This window comes from Passer domesticus, chromosome 25 (genome assembly GCF_036417665.1).
Source record: "Passer domesticus isolate bPasDom1 chromosome 25, bPasDom1.hap1, whole genome shotgun sequence".
Classification (NCBI taxonomy): Eukaryota; Metazoa; Chordata; class Aves; order Passeriformes; family Passeridae; genus Passer; species Passer domesticus.
In genome coordinates this window covers 5,221,318-5,242,819 of record NC_087498.1, presented here as the reverse complement: position 1 = coordinate 5,242,819, position 21,502 = coordinate 5,221,318, and the positions used below count along the sequence as shown (strand labels likewise).

The following is a 21,502-nucleotide window of genomic DNA, read 5'->3' as shown; positions in this document are numbered from 1 at the left end:
GCCGGGCCGGGCGGGCGCCGGGGCCACTCGGAGCCGGGCGGCGGCGACAGCGGCGACAGCGGCGACAGCCACGGCCACAGGTGGGACCCGCGGGCCGGGCAGCCCCGCGAGCCGCTCTGGGCACAGCCCGTGCGGGGCTGCGGGGTGCTGGGGTCAGGCTGCGTGAGCGCGGGGCAGGGCGGGGCTGGGGACACCGCTGGGGACAGGCGGGGGACACCGGCCACCCGAGTGGGGAAGGGGATGGCTGAGGATGGGAGCGGGGTTCGTGCCCCGGGGAGCCGCCGGTGGTGCCGGGAGGAGTTCCCGCAGCGGTGCCCGGGGATGCTCCTTTACTGCTCCGGTACATCCCGGTATTGCTCCGGTACATCCCGGGCTGTTCTGGTACATCCTGGTGCTGCCCCGGGGCTGCTCCGGCACATCCCGGGGCTGCTCCAGTACATCCCAGGGTGTTCCAGCACATCCCGGGTTCCTCCGGCGCATCCCGGTTCTGCTCCGGTACATGCCGGTGCTGCCCCGGTACATCCCGGTGCTGCTCCAGCAGATCCCGGTTCTGCTCTGGTACATCCCAGTGCTGCCCCGGTACGTCCCGGTGCTGCTCCAGTGCATCCCGGGCTGCCCCAGTACGTCCCGGTGCTGCCCCGGTACATCCCGGTGCTGCTCCAGCAGATCCCGGTGCTCCTCTGGTACATCCCGGCGCTGCTCCGGTATATCCCAGTGCTGCTCCGGTGCATCCCGTTACTGCCCCGGTACATCCCGGTGCTGCCCCGGTGCCTCTCCGGCACATCCCGGTGCATCCCGGTACATCCCGGTGCATCCCGGTACATCCCGGTACATCCCGTTACTGCCCCGGTACATCCCGGTACATCCCGGTACCTCTCCGGTACATCCCGGTGCATCCCGGCACATCCCGGTACCTCTCCGGTACATCCCGGTGCCTCTCCGGTACATCCCGGTGCCGCTGCCCCAGCGCATTTCTCTTTCCCCGCTCCCGCCCGGTCCGAGGCTCCCGGGAGCAGCCGCAGCGTTTCCGCTGCCAGCGCCGGGCAGAGCCCGCGGGGCGCTGCAGCCGTGCCTGCAGGTAAATGTGGTTTTTTAAAAAGTTTCTGCGATTTTCCCTCCTCTCCGGGCACCAAGACTCTCCCGGAGCTCCTGGTTTCAAAAGGCAGCTTGGGGCGAGCTTGCTCTTGCCGGGAAACGGAATTGTACACGGTGGGCTGCGGGAGCTCGTGGGACTGGTGTTTGTCACCGCTGTGTCCCCAGGCTGCAGCTTCCAGCTGAGCCCCCAAAGCTGCGCCGAATTTCTGGCCCCACCGGTGCAAAAATCACCCTTAAAAATAAAATATCATGGACAAAAAACCCCAAAAAACAAAACAAAACAAACAAAAAAAAAAAACACCAAAAAAACCCCATAAAAAAAACAAAAACAAAAACAAACAAACAAAAAAAAAACCCAAACAAAAAACCCCAAAACAAAAAAACACCAAAAAAAGGAAAAAAAATACAAAAAAAAAAAACCCACAAAAAAAAAACCACCCCAGGAGCTGATACTTTATGTTTTTAACGATTGAGTTTAAACAGTGTCTCACCCTCACCCTGTTAAACTTGAGGTGGATTTGAGGCCATCGCTGGGATATCAAAGCCGACCTGGGAACTGGCATTAAAAGTTTAAAAGAAGTTGAAAGCACAAATTGCTGCCTCCCTCCTGCCTCCTCCCCTGTCTTGTGGAAGGGCTGGGGAGAAGAAAATCATTAAATACGTCTGGCAGAGCCTGTATCTGGCCTTTTTTGTTTATTTTTTTTTTAATAAATGCAAAGAACCTCATCTTCCCAGGGCTGTGTTTGCCCAGCACACACTTCTGTCATGCTGAGGTCCTTTCCCAGCACCTTCCTGCTGGGATGAGCCAAAAAATGAGGACAATTCCTGAGTAAAAAGCAAACTTTTTACTGCATCCCTCAGGAACGTCTCTGCTGTGCAGTTACGTGCGTTTTAATTAATTACCTGCTTGCAGAAGGAGAAAGTTTGCTGGAAGGTTTGAGATGCTTGGCACCAAGACCTCCTCGGGCTGGCTGCAGCTCCCACACTAGCTCAGGGGAAAAATATTTTGGAAATGGTCTGAAAAATACTTTGTCCTCAGTTATTTCTCGTTTTATACTATTTTATATCAATTTTATTTTATAGCCGCTCTCGGTTACGTGAATTTCTATGAAGTTGTTGCAGCCCCTTGAGGGAGCTGTGAAGCTCCTCCTGATTTTGTGCACACAGCAGGGAAATGGATATTCCTTAGCAAGGGGTTTTTATTATTTTAATGCTCTGTGCTTGTGGGTGTAAAGAAGTGGCCACGAGTGCTCCAATGTACAAGTTGTTCATGTAACGTGTTTGTCATGGAGCTGACAGGCTTTTTCCATAACTAGTGATTGTGATTAGTAAGGATTTCTGATTTTGCAAGCGCTGGAAAATGAGGAAAATAATATTAAAGTAACTGTGAGAGGGGAAGAGTCAGGACTGTGAGGGGCTGCAGTCCAACCTGCAGTGTCCCATCTTTGCACACAGCAGCATTCCTCTTCGATGGAAAAATGTTCTCGTTACTTTTGGGTTTGCATTAAATGGAAGCAGTGGATGAAAGCAGCCTGGCAAAGAGCGGCAGTGCTGGGACGTGCCCCCACCCCAAAGAGCAGCCCAGGTGGGATGCAGCCCCCCTGGGTGTGTGTCACACGTGTGTGTGTGTGTGTGTGTGTCACACGTGTGTGTGTCACACGTGTGTGTGTGTGTGTGTGTGTGTGTGTGTGTGTGTGTGTGTGTGTGTGTGTGTCACGTGTGTGTGTGTGACAGATGTGTGTGTCACAGGGCTGTGTGTCACAGGTGTGTGTGTGTCACAGGTGTGTGTGTGTGTCACAGGTGTGTGTGTCACACGTGTGTGTGTCACAGGGCTGTGTGTGTCACAGGTGTGTGTGTCACAGGTGTGTGTGTGTGTGTCACACGTGTGTGTGTGTGTGTGTGTGTGTGTGTCACACATGTGTGTGTGTGTCACACATGTGTGTGTGTGTCACAGGTGTGTGTGTGTCACGTGTGTGTGTGTCACAGGTGTGTGTGTGTCACAGGTGTGTGTGTGTGTGTCACAGGGCTGTGTGTCACAGGGCTGTGTGTGTCACAGGTGTGTGTGTGTCACAGGGCTGTGTGTCACAGGTGTGTGTATGTCACAGGTGTGTATGTGTGTGTCACAGGTGTGTGTGTCACAGGACTGTATGTCACAGGTGTGTGTGTGTGTCGCAGGTGTGTGTGTGTCACAGGTGTGTGTGTCACAGGTGTGTGTGTCACCCTGTGCTGGCAGGGGCTGCTGACCTGCTGGGGCTGCAGCACTGTCCCCAAACCCACGCTGTCCCCGTCCCCTCCTGCCCCTCGCAGTGTCCCCAGCGTGGCAGTGCCACCCCAGTCCCCTCCTGCCCCTCGCAGTGTCCCCAGCCATGGCAGTGCCACCCCAGTCCCCTCCTGCCCCTCGCAGTGTCCCCAGCCATGGCAGTGCCACCCCAGTCCCCTCCTGCCCCTTGCAGTGTCCCCAGCCATGGCAGTGCCACCCCAGTCCCCTCCTGCACTTTGTCCCCTTGTGATGCTCCCCAAGAAATCCTCCCTCGCACCAGAGCTGGCTGCTGTTTCCCTGGGAATTGCTCTTTGCCCAAAATAATTTGGCATTTTTAGGCCCCTGGTGCAGATGGTTTTGGGTGCTGAGTTATTTCTGGGTGCTGAGTTATTTCTTGGTGCTGAGTTATTTCTGGGTGCTGAGCTGGGGATTCCCCCCTGGGGATGCTCCCGGTGCTGCTGAGCCCTCATTTTTGGGGATAAATCATCAAACCCAGCTTTCCCCCTGCCAGGGGTCACCTGGCTCCAAGTTGCTTGGAGAAAACCCCAAATCTGTTATGAGCAGTGAGATGCTTTTAGAAACAAACAAACAAACAAACAAAAATTTAAATAAATCCAAGTTTAATTGCCACATTTATTCCGGAGAAAAGGCTAAATTAAAACAGAATTGGCAAACAAGGAGTTTCTTGTTTATTCCCATTTTGTATTTATTTTAGTCCCCCCCCAGCTGTCACTTGAAATTCAATTTCAAGCTCAGCACTGGTGTAGCTGCCAGGAGGCTGCTCTGAGTCGTCTGTGGAGGCCTTGGACTTCACTTGCTGCTGTATGGGCAGGGAAACTTCACATTTAACAGCCAGAGGTGGAATATTTAATTCCAAAAAGCCTGGCTGGTCTGCTGTCCCTGCTTGTTTTGACCAGGGGAGAAGACACAACTGAAAGGACCTCGCTCATTTTTGGTGGCAGAAAACCCAGGGAGAGGGTGCCAAGGAGTGGGTAGTGGGATGTCAAGTACTTTCTCACATTTTACAGATGGTTTATATAACCTGCTTGGCTATATTATTATTTTTTTTCCCTGTCCAGTTACATAATCCCAATTTATGAGGGCTTTAGGAGGTCGCATTCCCCACTGGTTCATGTCTTACATGTCATTTGTATGTCATTCAATATATGTCATTCATATGTACAGCCTCTGAGCTTGTTAGGGTGCTTGGCCTCCCTGCCAGGCTGGTGTGGAACAGCTCCTTATACCCTCATTTTACCATATTTCCTTGATTATTTTGTTTTAGCCATCATCAAAAGCCGTGTCAGCCCCTCAGGAGCAGGATGGGTGCAGGCTGCTGCCTCTCCCTGCTGGTGCAGAGCAAAAACTTTGGGCATTCCTGGTTTTTTTTCCAGTGTTTTGAGGATCTGTTCTTGTGGCTGAGGCTTGCTGTGGTTTTTGTGGTGGAGGCAGCTGAAATCCTTGCTGGGGGCAGGTAGGAAAGGAGCTGCAGAGCATCTCTGGAGAATCCTCAGCCTCATCCTGGCCCCGGCACCTTCTCCCCTGGGGACTGCAGCTGCCCATAAATGCCAAATAAAAGTGGGTTTTCTTTTCCCTGGTGTAAGTTTATCCTTCAAAATAAGGGAGGAGAAAAGAAAATGCTGTTTTTTTTTATTTTGACGTGAAAGTGGAGGTGTTGTGTCTGTCTCTGGAGGAGATGGACCACAGGCTGCTCACAAGAGACGTCAGAGCACCTTATCCCTCTGATTTTATTTTTTTTTATTTTGAAGTGACCTGGGAAAAGCACCAAGCGAGCATTTCCTTGCTAGAAAACCAGCAGAAGAGCCAGATTCTTTTTAGTGGGTTGATATTGTGAAGTGGGGGGATAAAACTCCTCTCTGAAAGTCTTTTGTGTGCTGCTGGCACGGGCCTGCTCACCTCACCCCGGGGGATGCACAGACACTGAACCCATCCTGCTTTTGCCTGGGATATTTATTCTGGCAGGGTTGGTGACCCATCCTGCTCACTTGTTCCTCTCTCTGCAGCTGAGGAACAGCCTCTTATTCCACATATTTAAAAAAAAATCAATTAATTGTGACTTGAACCTTAAATAAAACCATTTCAGAAGCTTAAAAACATTAGCTAGGCAGAACACTGCAGCCAGTGGATGGGAGCATCCACTGCTGTATTTAAGTGAGATTTCTTTTTTCACTTCATTATCCTCTTAATTGTTTTAAAACCTTTCCCTTTTGCTGATTTTCTGCTAATAGGCAGATTCCTGGTGGTCCTTGGGAGGTGTCTGGGGACTCTGCAGTGTCCCCAAGGCGTGGGTGGCACTGTTGGGTGCCAGGGTCTCCCTGGTGTTCCCCCAGGATTCAGGGATTGTGCTTTGGCCCCTGTGAAGCAGAGCTCACCCTGGGTGCCGTGGGGGCTCCTCGGGGTGCTGGGCAATGCCAGCAGCTCTGTTTGCATTTTGGTTTTTTTTTTGTTTGAACAGAAGCTGCCGTGCCTGGGTGTTGGCTGCTTGCACAACGTGCAGGCTAGGAAGTAAATTGATCCATGGGAGCTCTCAGTTGGTGAACAATAGTTTCAATTTTATGGCTTCCCTGTTTATTTTGAAGGAGGTGGAGAAAGCCAAGTGGCCAGGATTTAAAAGAAAAAAAAAAGAAAAAATGTTAATTAACTGTGATGTATGAGTGTGAGGCATGGCACTGAATGTCCAGGTGTGTCCTTACGTGTTGGGATGCAGCTGAGGATTATGTGGAGCTGCTTGTCCATCTTAGGAAGGTGATATTTTGTTAGAAATCCCAATTTTAACTCATTACCACCACCTTCCTTGGTGTCTGCTCAGCAGGCTGGCCCTGATGTGTCTCATCCAGGAGAAACCCCTGCTCTGCTCTTCCCTCTCCTGCTGCACAGGCACTGCCTGCTCAGCAAGAAGGGATTTTATTAGGAAAAAAGCAGTTTGTGATGGAAGGGGAAGCAATCCACCGTGGGACAGTGCAGAGAGTCAGCTGCTGCACTAATTGGGTTATTCCTCATTACCAGTCTGTGCTGGGGCTGGGGGATGCCTGTGCAGCTGTCCAGCTCGAGGGGCTGGGACTGGGGTGATGCTCACCAGGATCCAGGGCCCCACATCCCCCTGCTGTGCTTTCAGATTTGTTGTTTTTAAGGCTGACCTTTGCGTTTTCAAGAAACTCCCTCCTGTGTTGCAATCTGAACCTTTAGGGCTGCTGTGGTGCCGTGGAAGTGAAAGTGCTTTGTGCTAAGTGGGTCTAAAAAACAAACCCCAGAGCAGCCAACTCTTATTTTTTCATTCTGTTAATTTTCATCCCAGTGAAACACTTGGACAGGATATAGCCTTGAATTATTTTTTGTAAAGCTGATGGTAAGATGTTGTTTTGTGGAAACAACGAGTCAAAACAGGTTTTTGGCCATAGTCTTCATCACCCCTCTCTGACCATGGTGGAGCATCATCTGTGGCTCAAAACTGCTCTGTTCTCCCTTCTTCTTCTCAAATCCTGAAATCTTACTTTAGAATTAAAAAAATGTGGTTTTTTCATCTTTTTTTCTTTTTGTCCCCCACCTCTTCTTACCAGCTATTCCCCGCTGTGTCTCCGGGCCTGGACTCTCCCTGCACCTTCAAACCTTCTCCAAGGATTGCATGGTGGCAAGGTGAGACCCCTCAAAACCCTGCCCAGCCTTGCTGTTCCCCATCCCTTCCCCTCCTGCGAGCCCCTGGGAGGGATCTGCAACATGAAGTTTCCATTTGGAGCTGGCAGATTCCCGTCTGCCGATTTCTAGGAAGCGCGGCTGGGGATCGTGAGCTTGGTGAAAGCCCAGCGTGTGTGATACCTGCCTGTCCTCAGCCCGGGGTCAGACAGCTGCAGCCCATCCTCCCCTCTGAATTTTCACCTATCCCTCACCACCTGTGTGGAGAGGGAATTGTAAAATTAAAAGGCTTGGTTTATTTATTTCTGTGCTTCTCCGACCCGTCCGTGTGTCTGTCCCAGGGAAATGAGCAGTGTGGATGTTCAGAGGAGGGAGGATGGTTTATCCTGGCCTCATTTACAGACTCACAGCATTCATCTTGTGGGTAGTAGCAGCAACGGGGAAGCAGGATCTGCTTGGGGTGTCAGAAACACCCAGGGGCTTTTGCACAGAGTGATTAATTAATGCCCTCCCTGAATCCAGAGCATACAAACAAGAAGATTCAGGCTCTGGCACCAGCAGCAAGCTTGCTGTGCTCAGTGACATCCCTGCCTGCTCGCTGCTTAAACCTCAGGGAGTAGCAGATTTTTTTTTTTTTTTGCCCTACAACTGTTTGTCTCAAATTAATTGGGATTTTGGCCCCTGGCCAGCCTCCTCCTGTCGCTCCAAATGGGAGATAAGTGGGAGCAGTGCACTCTTTTCTCTAACCTACTTGGAGCCGTTTTTGCTGGACGGAGGAGCCGGGAGCTCTTTCCTAACGTGGGCCACATCTCAGAGCTGGGTCCTGTGGGCTCCTTCCCTCCCACTGCTGCTGACGCAGAGTCTCCCCTCCTGCCTGCCTTGGCCAGCTTCCCTGGATGACTCCTCTAATTGCTTACGTAGAAAAATAATGAGAAGGATGCGTAGGGTGTATTTTTAGATGTCTCTTGGTGGGATTTAGCAAGCGGCGAGCCGGAGCCAGCACCTCCCTGTCCATCTCCTGCATCCCGCTGGTGGCTGCTTGGTGGGCCTGGGCAGGTTCTGTCCCCTCAAGGTGGTGATCCTTGGGCAAGATTCACTGCTTTTTGGGCTTCTCCTGGTCCTTATGGGTGATGTGTCCCTGGTGTTGGATGGGATCTGTGCTGGGAAGTCCTGAGCTGGTGCCGTGCCCGTGCTGGGATGGGCACCTCCTCCTCCTCCTCCTCTCCAAGAGGAAGGCTCTGGTGGCTTGGAGACCATCCCAGCACCCAAATCATGGAATGGTTTGCATGGGAAGGAAGCTTTAAAGGCCACCTAGTCCAGCCCCACCACCATGAGCAGGGACACTTTCCACTAGATGAGTTTGCTCGGGGCTCTGTCCAAACTCACCCAAGTGTTCCCAGAAATGGGGCATCCATCACCCTTTGGGTAACCAGTGCTTCACCACCCACATCATCAAACATTTCCTCCAAAGAAACCCATGGCACGTTTTCCAATAAATACCTGTGAGATAATGGGTCTCACCACATGCTGCTTTGCTTTTTTAATTATTTTATTTTAAAAGATGTTCCCATCTGAAACCCCAGCAGTGCAGCGCAAAGGGAGCAGAATCCCATTAAATATCACCCGAAAGACTGTGATAATTGAGCCTTGCAACAAGTAGTTCCCTTATTTTTCTCTTTGCTCCTTCCATTTCAGGGCTCTTTGTGTCTCAGTGGCTTCCTGTGCTGGGGGGGCCGGGCTCCAGTCCTTCCCTTTCCACCCGGCTGCGAGGAAAGCAATTCTTCTTGCAGCACAACTTATCTCTCCTTGGAGCTGAAAACATCCTTTCTTTGCTCTTTTTGAATCCCCCAAATGAATGATTTCTCCTGCTGGTTAACATCAGCTTTCCACGCCGAAGACTGTGGGAAAGTTTCACAATTACAGTGGCTTTAATAGATCTGGTTTATGTCTTAAAAAAATCCATCGCTTTCTAATTCTCCGTCACATGTTTCCTTGATGATGTGTCACCCAGCAGTGCAGCTACCAAAATAGCCCCATGGTCTGAAGGAAATCATCAGGAAATATGTTTCTGAAACTGTAGGCAATTCTTTTTTTCACCAGGAACCATTGGAAAAAGTCTGTGTTCAATGGAAAACGTGGCTTTTCTGGCACCTTGGCTGCATATGCGGTGACATTTGGGAGCACAGTGCTCCAGCAGTTTGCCCAAAAACCCCTCAGCTCCTTAGATTGTCGCCATGAATTTTCTCTCTTTATCCACCCAAATAGCTGGGATTCCTTTGGTGTTGGGCTTGCTTTAATTTTTGGGGAAAATGCTTGCTTGCGCGTTGTCTTTCCACGCAGGGTGACAACCCTTTCCTGTCCCACCACCTCCCCTGCTGCTGCCAGCCTGACGGGGTGTCTGCCGTGTCCCCCCAGGTCCAAGGACACCATGACCACTGATGAGGCCACCAAGAGCGAAGGGGAGGTGCAGGCAGCAGCCCTGGCTGAGCGTGGGGAGGACATCACACCGTCCAAGGACCGAGGGGTTCTGAAGGTGAGGGGGATCTGCCAGGAGTGTCCTGCCTTCCTGCACTTTGGGGTGCACTGTCACCCCGCTGGGCTGCAGCCCCAGCCCTCAGGGTTCAGAACTGTAGGATTGAGTTCTTTCGTTTCCAAGGCAAAGAGGATGAGCGTTGCCTGGAGTAAAGGGGAATGGAGTGGTGGTTGAGGCTGGTGGGCCCGGCTGCTCCATGGATTTCACTGCTATTGTGTTCCTAATCAGATTATTAGCTGTAAATCCACAAAGCATTTCTGTGTGTGACTCACAAACATTAGAAAGAGCACATTACTGAGGTCATCCAGTCTGCTCCACAGCCCCTTTTTCATATTCAGGGCCCTTTCTGGATAGTTCTGCTCCTCAGCACTTACACTTCTCCACTTGAATAGGACCTTTCCTCCAAGAATAGCATCCTCCCCTGCTCCATCCTCAGCTCGAGAACTGCTTGTTCCCGGCTGCAGCGCTCAGAAAAAAGTGTTGACAAGGAGTGAGTAGTGAACTGACACACCCCTGTGAGTAAAATGTGGACAGACAGAGAGCGAGTGGAGCTGCACTCCCTGCAGGTTTGTTCATCCACCCAGTATGGACTGGTCTCTGCTCCCAGCCCAGTCCAGCTCCACTGCTCTGGCTCCACTTTGAGATTTGTTTCTAGGAGCTGATGATGGGGAAATTTAGGGGCAAACTGAATAGCCCCCTCCTGTTCCTTGGGGCAGCACTGGGGTGTATATGCATGTGTATATATATTTATTTTTTTTTATGCAAATGCCTGTGTGTATCTCCCTCCCTCCCCAGCTCACGGCTGGTTTCTCTCTCTCAGATCATCAAGAGGCCTGGGAGTGAGGACGAGTCTCCCATGATTGGAGACAAGGTTTATGTGCACTACAAAGGGAAACTGGCCAACGGGAAAAAGTTTGACTCCAGCCGCGATCGCAACGAGCCCTTCATCTTCAGCCTGGGCAAGGGTGAGCTGCTCAGGGCTCCATCCTGGGTGGAGGAGGCTGCCACCACCCTGGGCCAGGGGATCAGCTGGTGCTGTCCCACTGCTTTAACTCATGTCAGCGTGGGGGTTTTTGGGTGCACCCAGGCTGGGTTTGTTGCTGGGTTGGGTTTTTTGCCGGGTGCTCCCTCCTGCCTGAACTCTGCCTTTCTCCTAGGCCAGGTAATCAAGGCGTGGGACATTGGGGTGGCCACCATGAAGAAGGGAGAGATCTGCTACTTGCTCTGCAAACCGGAGTATGCGTACGGCTCTGCTGGCAGTGCCCCCAAAATCCCCTCCAATGCCACCCTCTTTTTTGAGGCAAGTAAAGCTGGTGAGCTCGTGTGTGTGGATGGGAAAGCTGGCTCCCTTTCTGCCTTGCCAGCCAGCTCAGAAATAAAAAATTAAAAATTAATAGTAATAATAATAATAATAATAAAAAAACAAAGCCCAAAGCCCCAAAATCCCCTCCAATGCCACCCTCTTTTTGGAGGCAAGTAAAGCTGGTGAGCTGGTGTGTGAATGGGAAAGCTGGCTCCCTTTCTGCCTTGCCAGCCAGCTCAGAAATAAAAATTTAAAAATTAATAGTAATAATAATAATAAAAAAAACAAAGCCCAAACAACAAGAACAAAAAAATCCACAACAACAACAAAAAAAAAACCCCAACAACCAACCCAACTTGGATTCCTGAAACGTGTCCCTCTGCTCCAGGAACTGCTGCCAGGGCTTTCTCAGAAATGTGTGTCTGAGCTGGAAGGCTGGGACTGAAACTCCAGCTTAGGAGAATCCTGGTGCTGGGGCGGGGAGTGGGCAGATTCCTGGTTTCAACATGCAGATGGGAAGGAGAAAGCAGCTGGGAAATGCCTCCAGGTGCTAAAAAACCATTAGTGCTGAGGGGTGGTAGGAAAGTTAAGGTTTTGGCACAGAGGGCTCCCTGGGCAGGGCTCCTTGGGACACGGGAGGAGGAGGGAGTCTGTCCTAAATTAAGGCTCAGTCCTTGCAAGTCGAGTGTGGACTGAGCTGAGGGTCAGAGCTGGTCCCATCAGAGGATGAAGGAGAAGCTCCTGCCCACACTGAGGGACTTGCACAGCATCTTCCAGCAGCAGCTCTGTTGTACCCTTACAGGTTCAATAAACTTATTTTTGCTGTTACTTTGTGTTGTGCTTCAGGTACTGGATGTGTCCCAGTTTCTAATAAATCCTGTGTGCTATGCTGTGGTTTGGATCTGGGTTTTATGGGCAACTTCTGCTCGTCAGCTGAATGGAGAATTAGCTGGCTTGGTTCTCCAGCCAGGGATGAACTGCTGCTGTTGTTTTTCTCTTCTCCTTTCCCCTCCCCTGTGCTCTGCCCACTTTTCCTTTATTATTTTTTAGGTCGAGCTGCTTGACTTCAAAGGCGAGGACTTGTTTGAGGATGGAGGAATAATCAGGAGGATCAAGAGGAAGGGAGAGGGTTACTCCAACCCTAACGAAGGTGCCACCGTGGAGAGTGAGTGCTGCTTCCTTGTGGGACAAGCAGGGCTCAGCCTGTCCCCAGCTGATCCCAGCCAGGAGCTGCTGGCAGTGCTGAGGGTGCCTGCTGGGATGCAGTGACACATCCAGGGCCCAGATGGATGGAGAGCAGCTGGGGATGCTCCTCTGGGCTCTCCCTGGCCAGCCCCTGTGCTGGCTCTGCTGCCCTGCAGGGCTGGGTGGAAAATCAGCAGCTCAGGAAAACCCCAGAGCTGGGGCAGGATGGAAGAAGCAAATCCCCGTGGGGTTTCAGGGCTCTGGTGTCCCCCCCACCCCTTCTGCATCCCAGTGCAGAGCTCAGGGTGCTCTGGGATGTGCCCTCTGCAAACCTCTGCCTCTGCCTTGCCTCCCAAGCATCAGCTGCCAGCCCTTCCTCCCTCAACACTTGCTAAGTATTTTGGACACTCAGCACTTTCTTTGGCCTCCTCATTCCAGTGTTGATGGTATTTTTGGGGGGGGTCTCATCACAGAATGGGGCTTTTCCCTTCTCTTATGGCCACAAATCTGCTGATGGTGGGGGGAAGGAAATTATTACAAGGGGTTTGCTGAGGCTGGGGTGGTCTCAGCTGGTGTGGGAGGATGAGGAACTCACATCCCATTGGGCTCTCCCTCTTCTGGTCCCATTTCTGGAGCAGACATTTCATGGGGAGAGCAGACTGGGCTTTGGGGTTTTTCCTTCATAGGAGCTGCTCAGACACACACACACAGGGCATTTGCTTTAATTTCTTAATTCCAGAGCTCCTGTACACAAAGATCCTAAAGTCCCTTTATCAACAGAGAAATTGAATCTGAGTTGTGAGAGTTTACAAAGCTCGCAGCTTTAAGTGGCTGGTTCTTCTAATAAGACTTTCTTTTAGGGAAAAATGAGATTTTTACACAAACTCCACTGTCTGAGCCGTGGTCACTGTGCTGGGGGTGGCACAGCAGCTGTGGGGACCCAGCAGTCCACCCTGGGGCAGGGCTGTGATGGTTTACCTCAGCTGTGTGGCTGGGAGCTGCTGGAATTAAGCTGGAATAAATCTCTCTTCCAGGAGCAAGTACCTCCGGGTTTTTATAGGCTTTAAGTTTTACAGACCCTAAATCCCAGTTCTGCTCCCTAAAACCTGTGCTGCAGCTGAAATCTGGCATTCCAGCTTTTGTTACATCCTTTCCCCCCCACACCCCTCCTCCTTCTCCGTTTTTAATCTGAGTACAAATTGCTGTCAGCACATCAAGTTCGTGTGCCAGCCGCACTCAGTACACTCTGTTCTCAGCTCTTCAAAAACAAAATCGCTGCAGGCACTGAGAGAACAATAAGTCAGAGCTGCAACCGGAGTGATGTTCCTTCAGTGACTTTTTTTTTTTCTCTGTAATCCAAGAGCTGCTGAACCAGCTGACCCACTCCTGGAAACCCGAGCAGAGATTTTCCCCTCTTGTGCTCGGTGTGTTTTCTGTGCAATTAAACCAGAGCAGAGCTGTCCTTGGAAGGAAGGAGCACAACATCCCCTTGTGCATCCTGTTTTAAAGTGGATCCTCCCATCACTGCCACATCCCACAGGGGATGTGGGACCTGGGGCAGCTGCAGTGCTGCTTTTGGGGTCAGGGATTGTGGGTTTAATCTCACCAGGAACGTGCAGGGAGATGCACGGTGCTGTGGGGTGGCTGGTTTACCTGTATTTTAGGCAGAATTTTCCACATTTTCTGTGCCTAAAAAACCAGCCAGCTTGGTTTTGAGTAGTGCAAAAGCAGAGGTTGTCCCTGGAGGAGCTGGATTTGCCTTTTGTCCTCATCCCAAGCTGGGTGAGCTCACAGCAGCCTGCCTGCCATGGTCACTGTGCACAGTGATGGATGCAGGATGTGTCCCAGGGAGCTGGCAAGCACCTGAGCATCCTCTGCTTGAGCCCCAGCATGGCTTTGGTGGCACGAGGGGGGTGACAAGGCAGAGCCTGGCATCCTGCCCCTGCAGTGAGGAACCCATCCCATCCTTGGTTCTCTCAGGGCAGCTGGACCTGCCCTTGCAGTGGGGGCTGGCTTGGTCCATGCCTCTCATCCTAAAAACATCTGTGGGTCCCAGGGCAAGGCATGGAGTCAGATTTCCTTCAGCCCAGGCTGCAGCTCTCCCGTGCAGAGCCCAGACCCTCACAGCTGTTTCTGGCACCCAGCTTGTCCTGCCCCTCACCTGCCGCCACAGCAGGATGCTCAGTGCCCTGCAGCATCTCTGCTTGCATTCTGTTCCCCTCAAACAAAGGTAAAGCTCATGTCTTTGCAGGCTGCAAAACCTTTAAGAACAGTTGTGAATTTTTCCTCTTACAAAGCTTTTTTTTCATTGTTGTTTGTTTTAGCTTTTTTTTTCCCCCCCCAACAATATGTAGGAGTTCCTTGTGAAATTGCTTTTGCTTGATGCCTGCCTGCACGTGTGTGTGTGTGCCTTTTACCCTGCAAGCAGAATGCAAAGGTTGTAAAAGCGTCCCCAAAGCCTGGAACGTCTTCAGGTTTGAATAAATAAAGAATAATCTTGCTGTGGAAAGCCAGCCAGGAGTGCCAGGTGGTGAATGTGCCAGGTACCCAGTGTCCGCTCTGCCCGCGCTTCTGCCAGCGTCTGGGGCTGGAACAGCACGGCTCCTGGTTGAAGATTAAAAATAAAAAGAGTTTATCTTGTACTTTGAGTCCTCGGAGTCAGGAGAACGTGGCCTTGTTTTCCAGGCAGGAGTCAAGGCAGTATAGCACAGTATAGGAGATTTGTAATCACCGTGATAAACTCTGCGTGGCGCCGTGCCAGGAGCAATATCCAGTTCCAGTAAGACTTGACTCGTGCACTTGAGTACGAGGGGAACATATTAGTCACGATGTTTATCTGTTGTTTGGTCCCTGCTTAGACAAGATATGCCTGCCTTGCTTTTCAGCAACGTTCCCAAGCCCTCCTCATCCCTCTTCTCCAGGCTGCCCCCAGCCCTGGCTCTTCCCTCCTCCGCGCTCTGCTGAGTTTTGGAGAGATGCAGCTTTATAAAATGCTTTCTAATTCAAAGCATCTGTCTTTTGGACAACGGGCTCTTTTTGGAGCCCACCTTTCTCCGAGGTTTGGGTGCTTGTGGGTGCCACCCTGCCCCTCTTGTCCCCCTGCAGTTCACCTGGAGGGGTTCTGTGGCGGCCGCAGGTTCGACTGCAAGGACGTGAAATTCGTCGTGGGCGAAGGGGAGGACCACGACATCCCCATCGGCATTGACAAGGCCCTGGAGAAGATGCAGAGGGGAGAGCACTGCATCCTCTACCTCAGCCCACGGTGAGGAGCAGTGCTGAGTGGGTCTCAGCCTCCAGCCCTTGTGAAGGTGGTGATCCTGAAATGGGATTCTCCAGGAGAGTCTCAGAGGACACCAGCAGGGGTGACCAGTGGCATATTAACAGGAATATTGAGATGCTTTAAAAAAAAACAAACAGGTGAAAGGGCTTTAGCCAAGTCCAGTGTATGAAATGAAAATGTCTCTCTGGAAATGACCAGAGGTGCAGAGAAGCCTGTGTAAAATGATGGCTTTGATGCAGCAGAAGGGATGATTCCCAGTGCATGCACTGCATACCCACAGGGACCTCTGCTCATGGAGATTCTCATCACCCTGTCCCCAGAATGCTGGAAAGCTGTGGGTGGCAACCTGGGTGTGCATTTATGGGCGAGCTCTGCTGAAAATAAGGTTTTCCCTTTCTCTGAGTGCCTCCCCCTGCCCTGCAGGTACGGCTTTGGCGAGGCTGGGAAGCCAAAATACGGCATCCAGGGGAACGCAGAGCTGGTGTACGAGGTGACCCTGAAGAGCTTTGAGAAGGTGAGGGCAGAGGTGCTGCTGTCCCCCCCGGGCTGCAGCAGTGTCAGGGCCTGTGTAGCCTCCAGCCTTTGTCCCTGGCGTGGCTGCAGCCCAGCCCCTGCTGAAGTGGACACGTCACCGAGGAGCTTCGTGTTCTTAATTTGTTCTTCTCTGTTGGTTTGTTTTATTCTTGTGGCTGAGGTCCAAGGCTGGGTGTCTTATTTGTTCCTAACCTTGTCCTTTTGTACTTTCTCTTTATTTTAATATTATTTTTTTCTTCTTCCTTTTTTTTCTCCCTCTTTTTCTTTTTTTTCTCCTCCTTTTTTCTCCCTTTTCCTCTTCTTTTCTCATATTTTCTCCTCATTTTTCCTTTTTTTGACTTTTTTTCTTTTTCTCCTTTTTCTGCTTTTTTTCTCCTTTTTTTTTCTCTTTTCCTTTTATTTTCTTTCCCTTTTTTCTCCTTTTTTCCACTTTTTTCCCCCCTGGACTGCACAGATAAAAGCTGGTCCATCCAGCCAGCCCTTGGCTGTGCCCATGAGAAGGCTGGGGATGGGATGCAGGAGAAGCCCATGGGATTTGCACATCCCTGCCTGGTTCCCCTGCCTGTGCCATCATTCTGGCCACAGCAGGGGCAGGACGTGTCTCCAGGCTCTGTGGCAGTGCCCTGCTGAGCCCTGAGTGTGACCACACTGCCCCAGGGAGTCCTGCTGGGGCAGGGGAGGCTGCTCTGCTCCCCTGGGAGTGCTCCAAGTGTTCCTTTGCAGGCCAAGGAGTCGTGGGAGATGGACACCAAGGAGAAGCTGGAGCAGGCAGCCGTGGTCAAGGAGAAGGGCACGATGTACTTCAAGGTTTGTGGATTTGGGGGTGGCAGAGGCAGAGGAGGGGAGCTGGGGCTGAATTTGGCACCCATCGGTGTCAGAGAAGCCATGTGCCCCCAGACTGGGCTGGGGAGGGCAAGTCCTGCCCTTCCTCTGCCTTTTCCTCACTCCTTGATGCTCCCTGAGATGTCTCATCCCTTGCCAGCACTGCCTTGGCTCTGTGTGCTCCCTGCAGGGCAGGACAGCAGCTCAAACCCTTCCCAGTGCTGAGGGGCTTTGCGTTCCCCTTCCCAGCTGGGCCATCCCAGCTCCCCACTGCTCTGGCTCAGCTTTTCCCAAGCCTGCTGCTTCTGTGGGAGTTGGGATCCTCCTCCTCCCCTGTATTTACTGAACACCCCACATGACATTGCCACCTGCTCACGGGACATTCCAGGGGCAGCTGAGCCTCTTTTTTTGCTCCTTTCAGGAGGGCAAGTACCTGCAGGCAGTGATTCAGTACGGGAAGATTGTGTCCTGGCTGGAAATGGAGTATGGCTTGTCTGAAAAGGAGTCTAAAGCCTCGGAGTCCTTCCTGCTGGCTGCCTTCCTCAACCTGGCCATGTGCTACCTGAAGCTGCGAGAGTACGCCAAGGCTGTCGAGTGCTGTGACAAGGTAGGGGTGCCCTGATGCCATCCCCGGGTCCCCAGAAACTGATGCCTCTATGGGCTACCCAAAAACAGAGGCCAGACAAAAATGAAGGGAATAAAAAGCAGGTGTATTTGTTGAAGGGCCTTGAGGTATATTTAGGGGCTACGCACAAAAAAATGGACAATGGGTTTTCATGCTTTTATAAGTTTGGGGCATTTGCATATTGGGGGTTAATCCTCCAATTACAGCTTCAGTTAATGAAGTGATTTACCCCAAGTTTCCTCCCCGCCACCTCACTTTTGTTTCTGTCTCTTGGGGCCTGAGGCAGTGAGGTGTCCTTGATTCCAGAGAGGAATTGTTGTGTCTGCCCAAAATGGGAGAGCAGCAGCTCACACTGTACATGGAGTTCAGAGTTATACACAAAAGAATTACAGGATTACAAGTATATTAAAAATATAAAAGCTAAAGTCCTGAGGCATCAGCATGAGCCTGGAGGATGAAGCATCCTCTTCTCCTGCACGTTCTCATTGGGAGTTTGGTGAAGTTTTTAAAAAAATTCTTTCTGTATAAGAAGGAATACCCCTGCCACACTCAGGGGTATTTTAAGCAAGGAGAGATAATAAAACTACTTTAATGATCTCCCAGCTGCTGATGGAGATGAGGCAATTTTCGTTGAGCAAGATGCAAGTGCTCTGGAGATTTGAAGCCACCTTGTCCTAATTTTGACAGATTTATTGAGGCTTCAGCTGCAGGGCATCTCTTGGGAGGGCTCAGGGATGTTAACAGAGACCTGTGTGTGTTCCCAGGCTCTGGGGTTGGACCAGGACAATGAGAAAGGCTTGTACAGGAGGGGTGAAGCCAGGTTATTGATGAACGAGTTCGAGCTGGCCAAATGTGACTTTCAAAAAGTGCTGGAAGTGAACCCACAGAACAAAGCAGCGAAGTCCCAGATCTCCGTGTGCCAGAAGAAAACCAAGGAGCACAACGAGAGGGACCGCAGGATCTACGCCAACATGTTCACAAAGTTTGCAGAGAGGGATGCAAAGGTGAGTGCTGTTGCTCATTTCAGTCCATCCAGGGTTGTGCTGAGGGATGCCCCACAGGTCTGTGGTGAGATAAACCAAATTAAATTAGAGATCAGGGTGGAGGATGGAGGGGTAGAGCCTGCTGCAGTGGGAAGAAGTTTTTACTTCTTGGTCTCTCTTATGCAGAGGGTGCCATCAGGTGCTCAGTCACCAATAAAAGCATTTGCAGTGTGAGTTCACAGGGCTGATCACAGGGCTGGCACTGGGGTTTAAGTTGGCTGCTCCCAGCTAGTGAGTGTTGATGAACTCCTGGTGGCCAGTAAAATGAAGTGTCATTCCCTCCCTGGCAGGAGTATTTTGAGACATGATAGTGTGGATTTCCTGCAGCTGGTAAGGCAATACCTGCTCCTCTGCTCGGGGCAGGGATCGCTGTCTCAGAACAGGCTCTCGTCCAAAATTCCACTGAACAAAACCCGCTGTACTGTAATGGGAGAGGCCACAGCCTTGCAAGCCACCTGCGTGGGTCATTTTTAGTATAACCTCTTCTGAAGCAGTGTCTGGAGGTTGAGGCTGTGGGTTTAGTGACTGGTGCAGCCCCTGGGGAGCAGCATGCTGGGGCAAGGATCAGGGCCAGCCTGGCCAGCTGCTGGCTCTGTGCTTGGCTTGTGTGGGCAGCTGTGATGGGCACAGTCACTGCTGGAGCAGCAAAAGGCTTCCCTGTGCCTGAGGGCTCCTCTTGATGGGCTCACCCACAGCTCAGTCCTGTGTCTCCACTTTGACACTGCTGCCTTATCTCCTCATCCTCTCTTCCCTGCCTATCCATCATCCATCCATCCATGGATCCATGGATCCATCCATCCATGGATCCATCCATCCATGGATCCATCCATGGATCCATCCATCCATCCATCCATCCATCCATGGATTCCATCCATCCATCCATCCATCCATCCATCCATCCATCCATCCATCATCCATCCATCCATGGATCCATCCATCCATCCATCCATCCATCCATCCATGGATTCCATCCATCCCTCCATCCATCTATCCATCATCCATCCATCCATCCATCCATCCATCCATCCATCCATCCATCCATCCATCCATCATCCATCCATCCATCCATCCATCCATCCATCCATCCATCCATGAATTCCATCCATCCATGAATTCCATCCATCCATCCATCCATCCATCCATCCATGGGCACGGGGGAGTTGTGGGGGGCAATTTTACCTCTCCCCTCCCAGGCTGGACTCCCTGAGCCTATTCCCAGCATCCCTGTCTCTTGCCTGCCCCTTCCCTCTCCCCTTTCCCACTCAGTGTTGTTTTATTTGCTGTTTGGCAGGAAGCAGCCAGCAAAACTGGTGTGGAAAAAACAGCGGAGAAGGCGGCGTGTGGAAAAGGACCCAAAACTCCTGGTGCTGAAGGAGAAGAGGCTGAAGGACACGTATGATGGAGGAGGAGGGGAAGGAACAGCCTCGTGCCCTCGGCCCACACTGAGAAAGGTTGCTGCCAAACCTTGGGACTTGCCAGTGTTTCCTTGTAAAGCTTGTTACAGTTTGTGTGATCGTGGAAGCCAAAAGCACCTCGCAAAGAAAAGCGACCCTGTCCCCCTGCCCTGGGGGCGCGGGGGGCAGAGCAGGAGTGGCAGGACACCGTGGGACCACTGCACGTGGAACAAACACCATTTAAACAGCAGGGGAAAGAAAAGAAATGATTAGCATGATAAATTAAAACGCTTGGCTCCTGGGAGGTTCCCGTAGACAGCTTGTTCCAGCTCCCTGTGTCCACTCTCAGCACAGCATCCTCTGGGAGGAGCTGGGGTGTGGGACGTGCTCCTTGCACACTCCTTGCACACCGCAGTGCTGCCTCTGGCTGTCCCAGCACAGCCCTGGGGACAGGGACTGCCTTTGTCTCCTGCTGACTCCCTGTGCCCAAAGTTTGGAGGGCAGAGCCAGGAGGAGAAGCCCCACGGCCTCTGCTGCAGCCCCTGGGTGCAGAGACATCTTTAGTCTTTAAAGCACTGTTTGGGGAGGGGGGCACACTCTGATTTTACCTTCTGAAGGAGCTGGTTCCTGTTTCTTTAGAGAGCAAAAGCCTGTCCAGCTTTGCAGGTGCCCAACCCACAGCCTGCACCCCATCCCTTGGCTCCCAGCTTTAAATGGGAGTTTTATTGCTTTTATTGGGATCTCTATGTGGGGAAAATTAAAAAGCAGGTTTGACATGTGGTGCAGAAAGCCAGTGGCTGGGTCTGAGCTGGTGCCATGGGTTTGCCACTGAGCAGCTTTCCCATGGTGAGGGGGTCCTGGGTGCACAGTGTGTCCCTGCACCAGAGCTGCTGCTGCCTCCTCAGCCATCAGCCCTGTCCATCCCAGAGGGACACTGGCACTACCCCATGAGAACAGCTTTCCAGTTGTTGTTTTTCCTGTCTCTACAATAATACCCCTTTTGGAGCTTGAAAATAAACAACTGAAAGAAAAAAGAAAATAAAAAATAAAATAGTATTTTTTTCTCTGAATCCTGCTCCAAAAATGGGGTGGTGTGGGGAGGATGGGTGGGTGCTCCTTGGGGGGGAGATGCCCCAGAAGTTGAGGAATTATTGGTGTCTCCCAGAGCTGGTGCTGCCCATTTTTATCAGTGCCATTGTTCCCTGGAGAGCCAGTGATGGGCCAGAAATCCTTGCTTTGCCTGGCTGGGGGATGCTCTTTGGGGATCTCAGCTGTTTTTTCACCCTGGGAGGTTTATCCTCATGCTTTTTTCCCCCCCATCCCTAGTGTATTATTTTAGGAGGGCTTTTCCTGAGTGGGTGGAGGAGTCATTTGTGCCCCTTGACCGAGGGTGGGGACAGAACAGAAAGCTGAGCCAGTGGGGTATTGGGACTGCCCACCCCTCTTTTACACCCCACTCCACAATCTTGGCAGAATAAGCCAGATTTGGTTAAAATTCCTCTCCTCCAGTCCCATCAGGTGGCACCTGAAGCATCATTTCTGAAGTCTGTTTTCCCACCTGCAGTAGTGGCACAGCTGCTCCAGCTGCTCATCCAGCTCTTGGCTTTTCTGCCACCATGGGATGCACCTCCCTGGAGCCTGCTGTGAGGCCCAGGGCCTCTGCAAAACCTGGGCTTTTCATTTTTTCTTACAGGGCAAAAAAAGTCCTTTGGGGGCAGCCCAAGCCACATTTTCCATAGGAAATAATCTCAACAGGAAAAAAAAAAAAATCAACTTG

General features: G+C 51.5%; 1 protein-coding gene across 3 annotated transcripts; it reads left to right on the top strand.

Moving 5' to 3' along the window:
- FKBP5 (FKBP prolyl isomerase 5) lies at positions 1-20,781 on the top strand. 3 transcript variants are annotated; one of them, XM_064399273.1, is made up of 13 exons: positions 52-80; positions 4,750-4,829; positions 6,934-7,009; positions 9,422-9,539; positions 10,360-10,504; positions 10,697-10,839; positions 11,893-12,007; positions 15,133-15,289; positions 15,731-15,821; positions 16,565-16,648; positions 17,085-17,270; positions 18,053-18,292; positions 19,623-20,781. In XM_064399273.1, the coding sequence occupies exons 3-13, from the start codon at positions 6,999-7,001 to the stop codon at positions 19,728-19,730; spliced, it is 1,398 nt and encodes a 465-aa protein (XP_064255343.1). In that variant the 5' UTR covers positions 52-80; positions 4,750-4,829; positions 6,934-6,998; the 3' UTR covers positions 19,731-20,781. The 3 variants fall into 3 exon arrangements, with proteins under 3 accessions (XP_064255342.1, XP_064255341.1, XP_064255343.1); XM_064399272.1 differs by lacking the exon at positions 4,750-4,829 and having other exon boundaries at positions 1-80; XM_064399271.1 differs by lacking the exon at positions 4,750-4,829 and having other exon boundaries at positions 10-80; positions 9,347-9,539.
- The last annotated feature ends 721 nt before the right edge of the window (positions 20,782-21,502 follow it).

Excerpts from the sequence above, each read along its gene's own strand:
- FKBP5 (XM_064399271.1), top strand. Across the intron at positions 17,271-18,052 it reads CTGTCGAGTGCTGTGACAAG|GCTCTGGGGTTGGACCAGGA; the intron begins GTAGGGGTGCCC and ends GTGTGTTCCCAG. Across the intron at positions 18,293-19,622 it reads TTGCAGAGAGGGATGCAAAG|GAAGCAGCCAGCAAAACTGG; the intron begins GTGAGTGCTGTT and ends GCTGTTTGGCAG.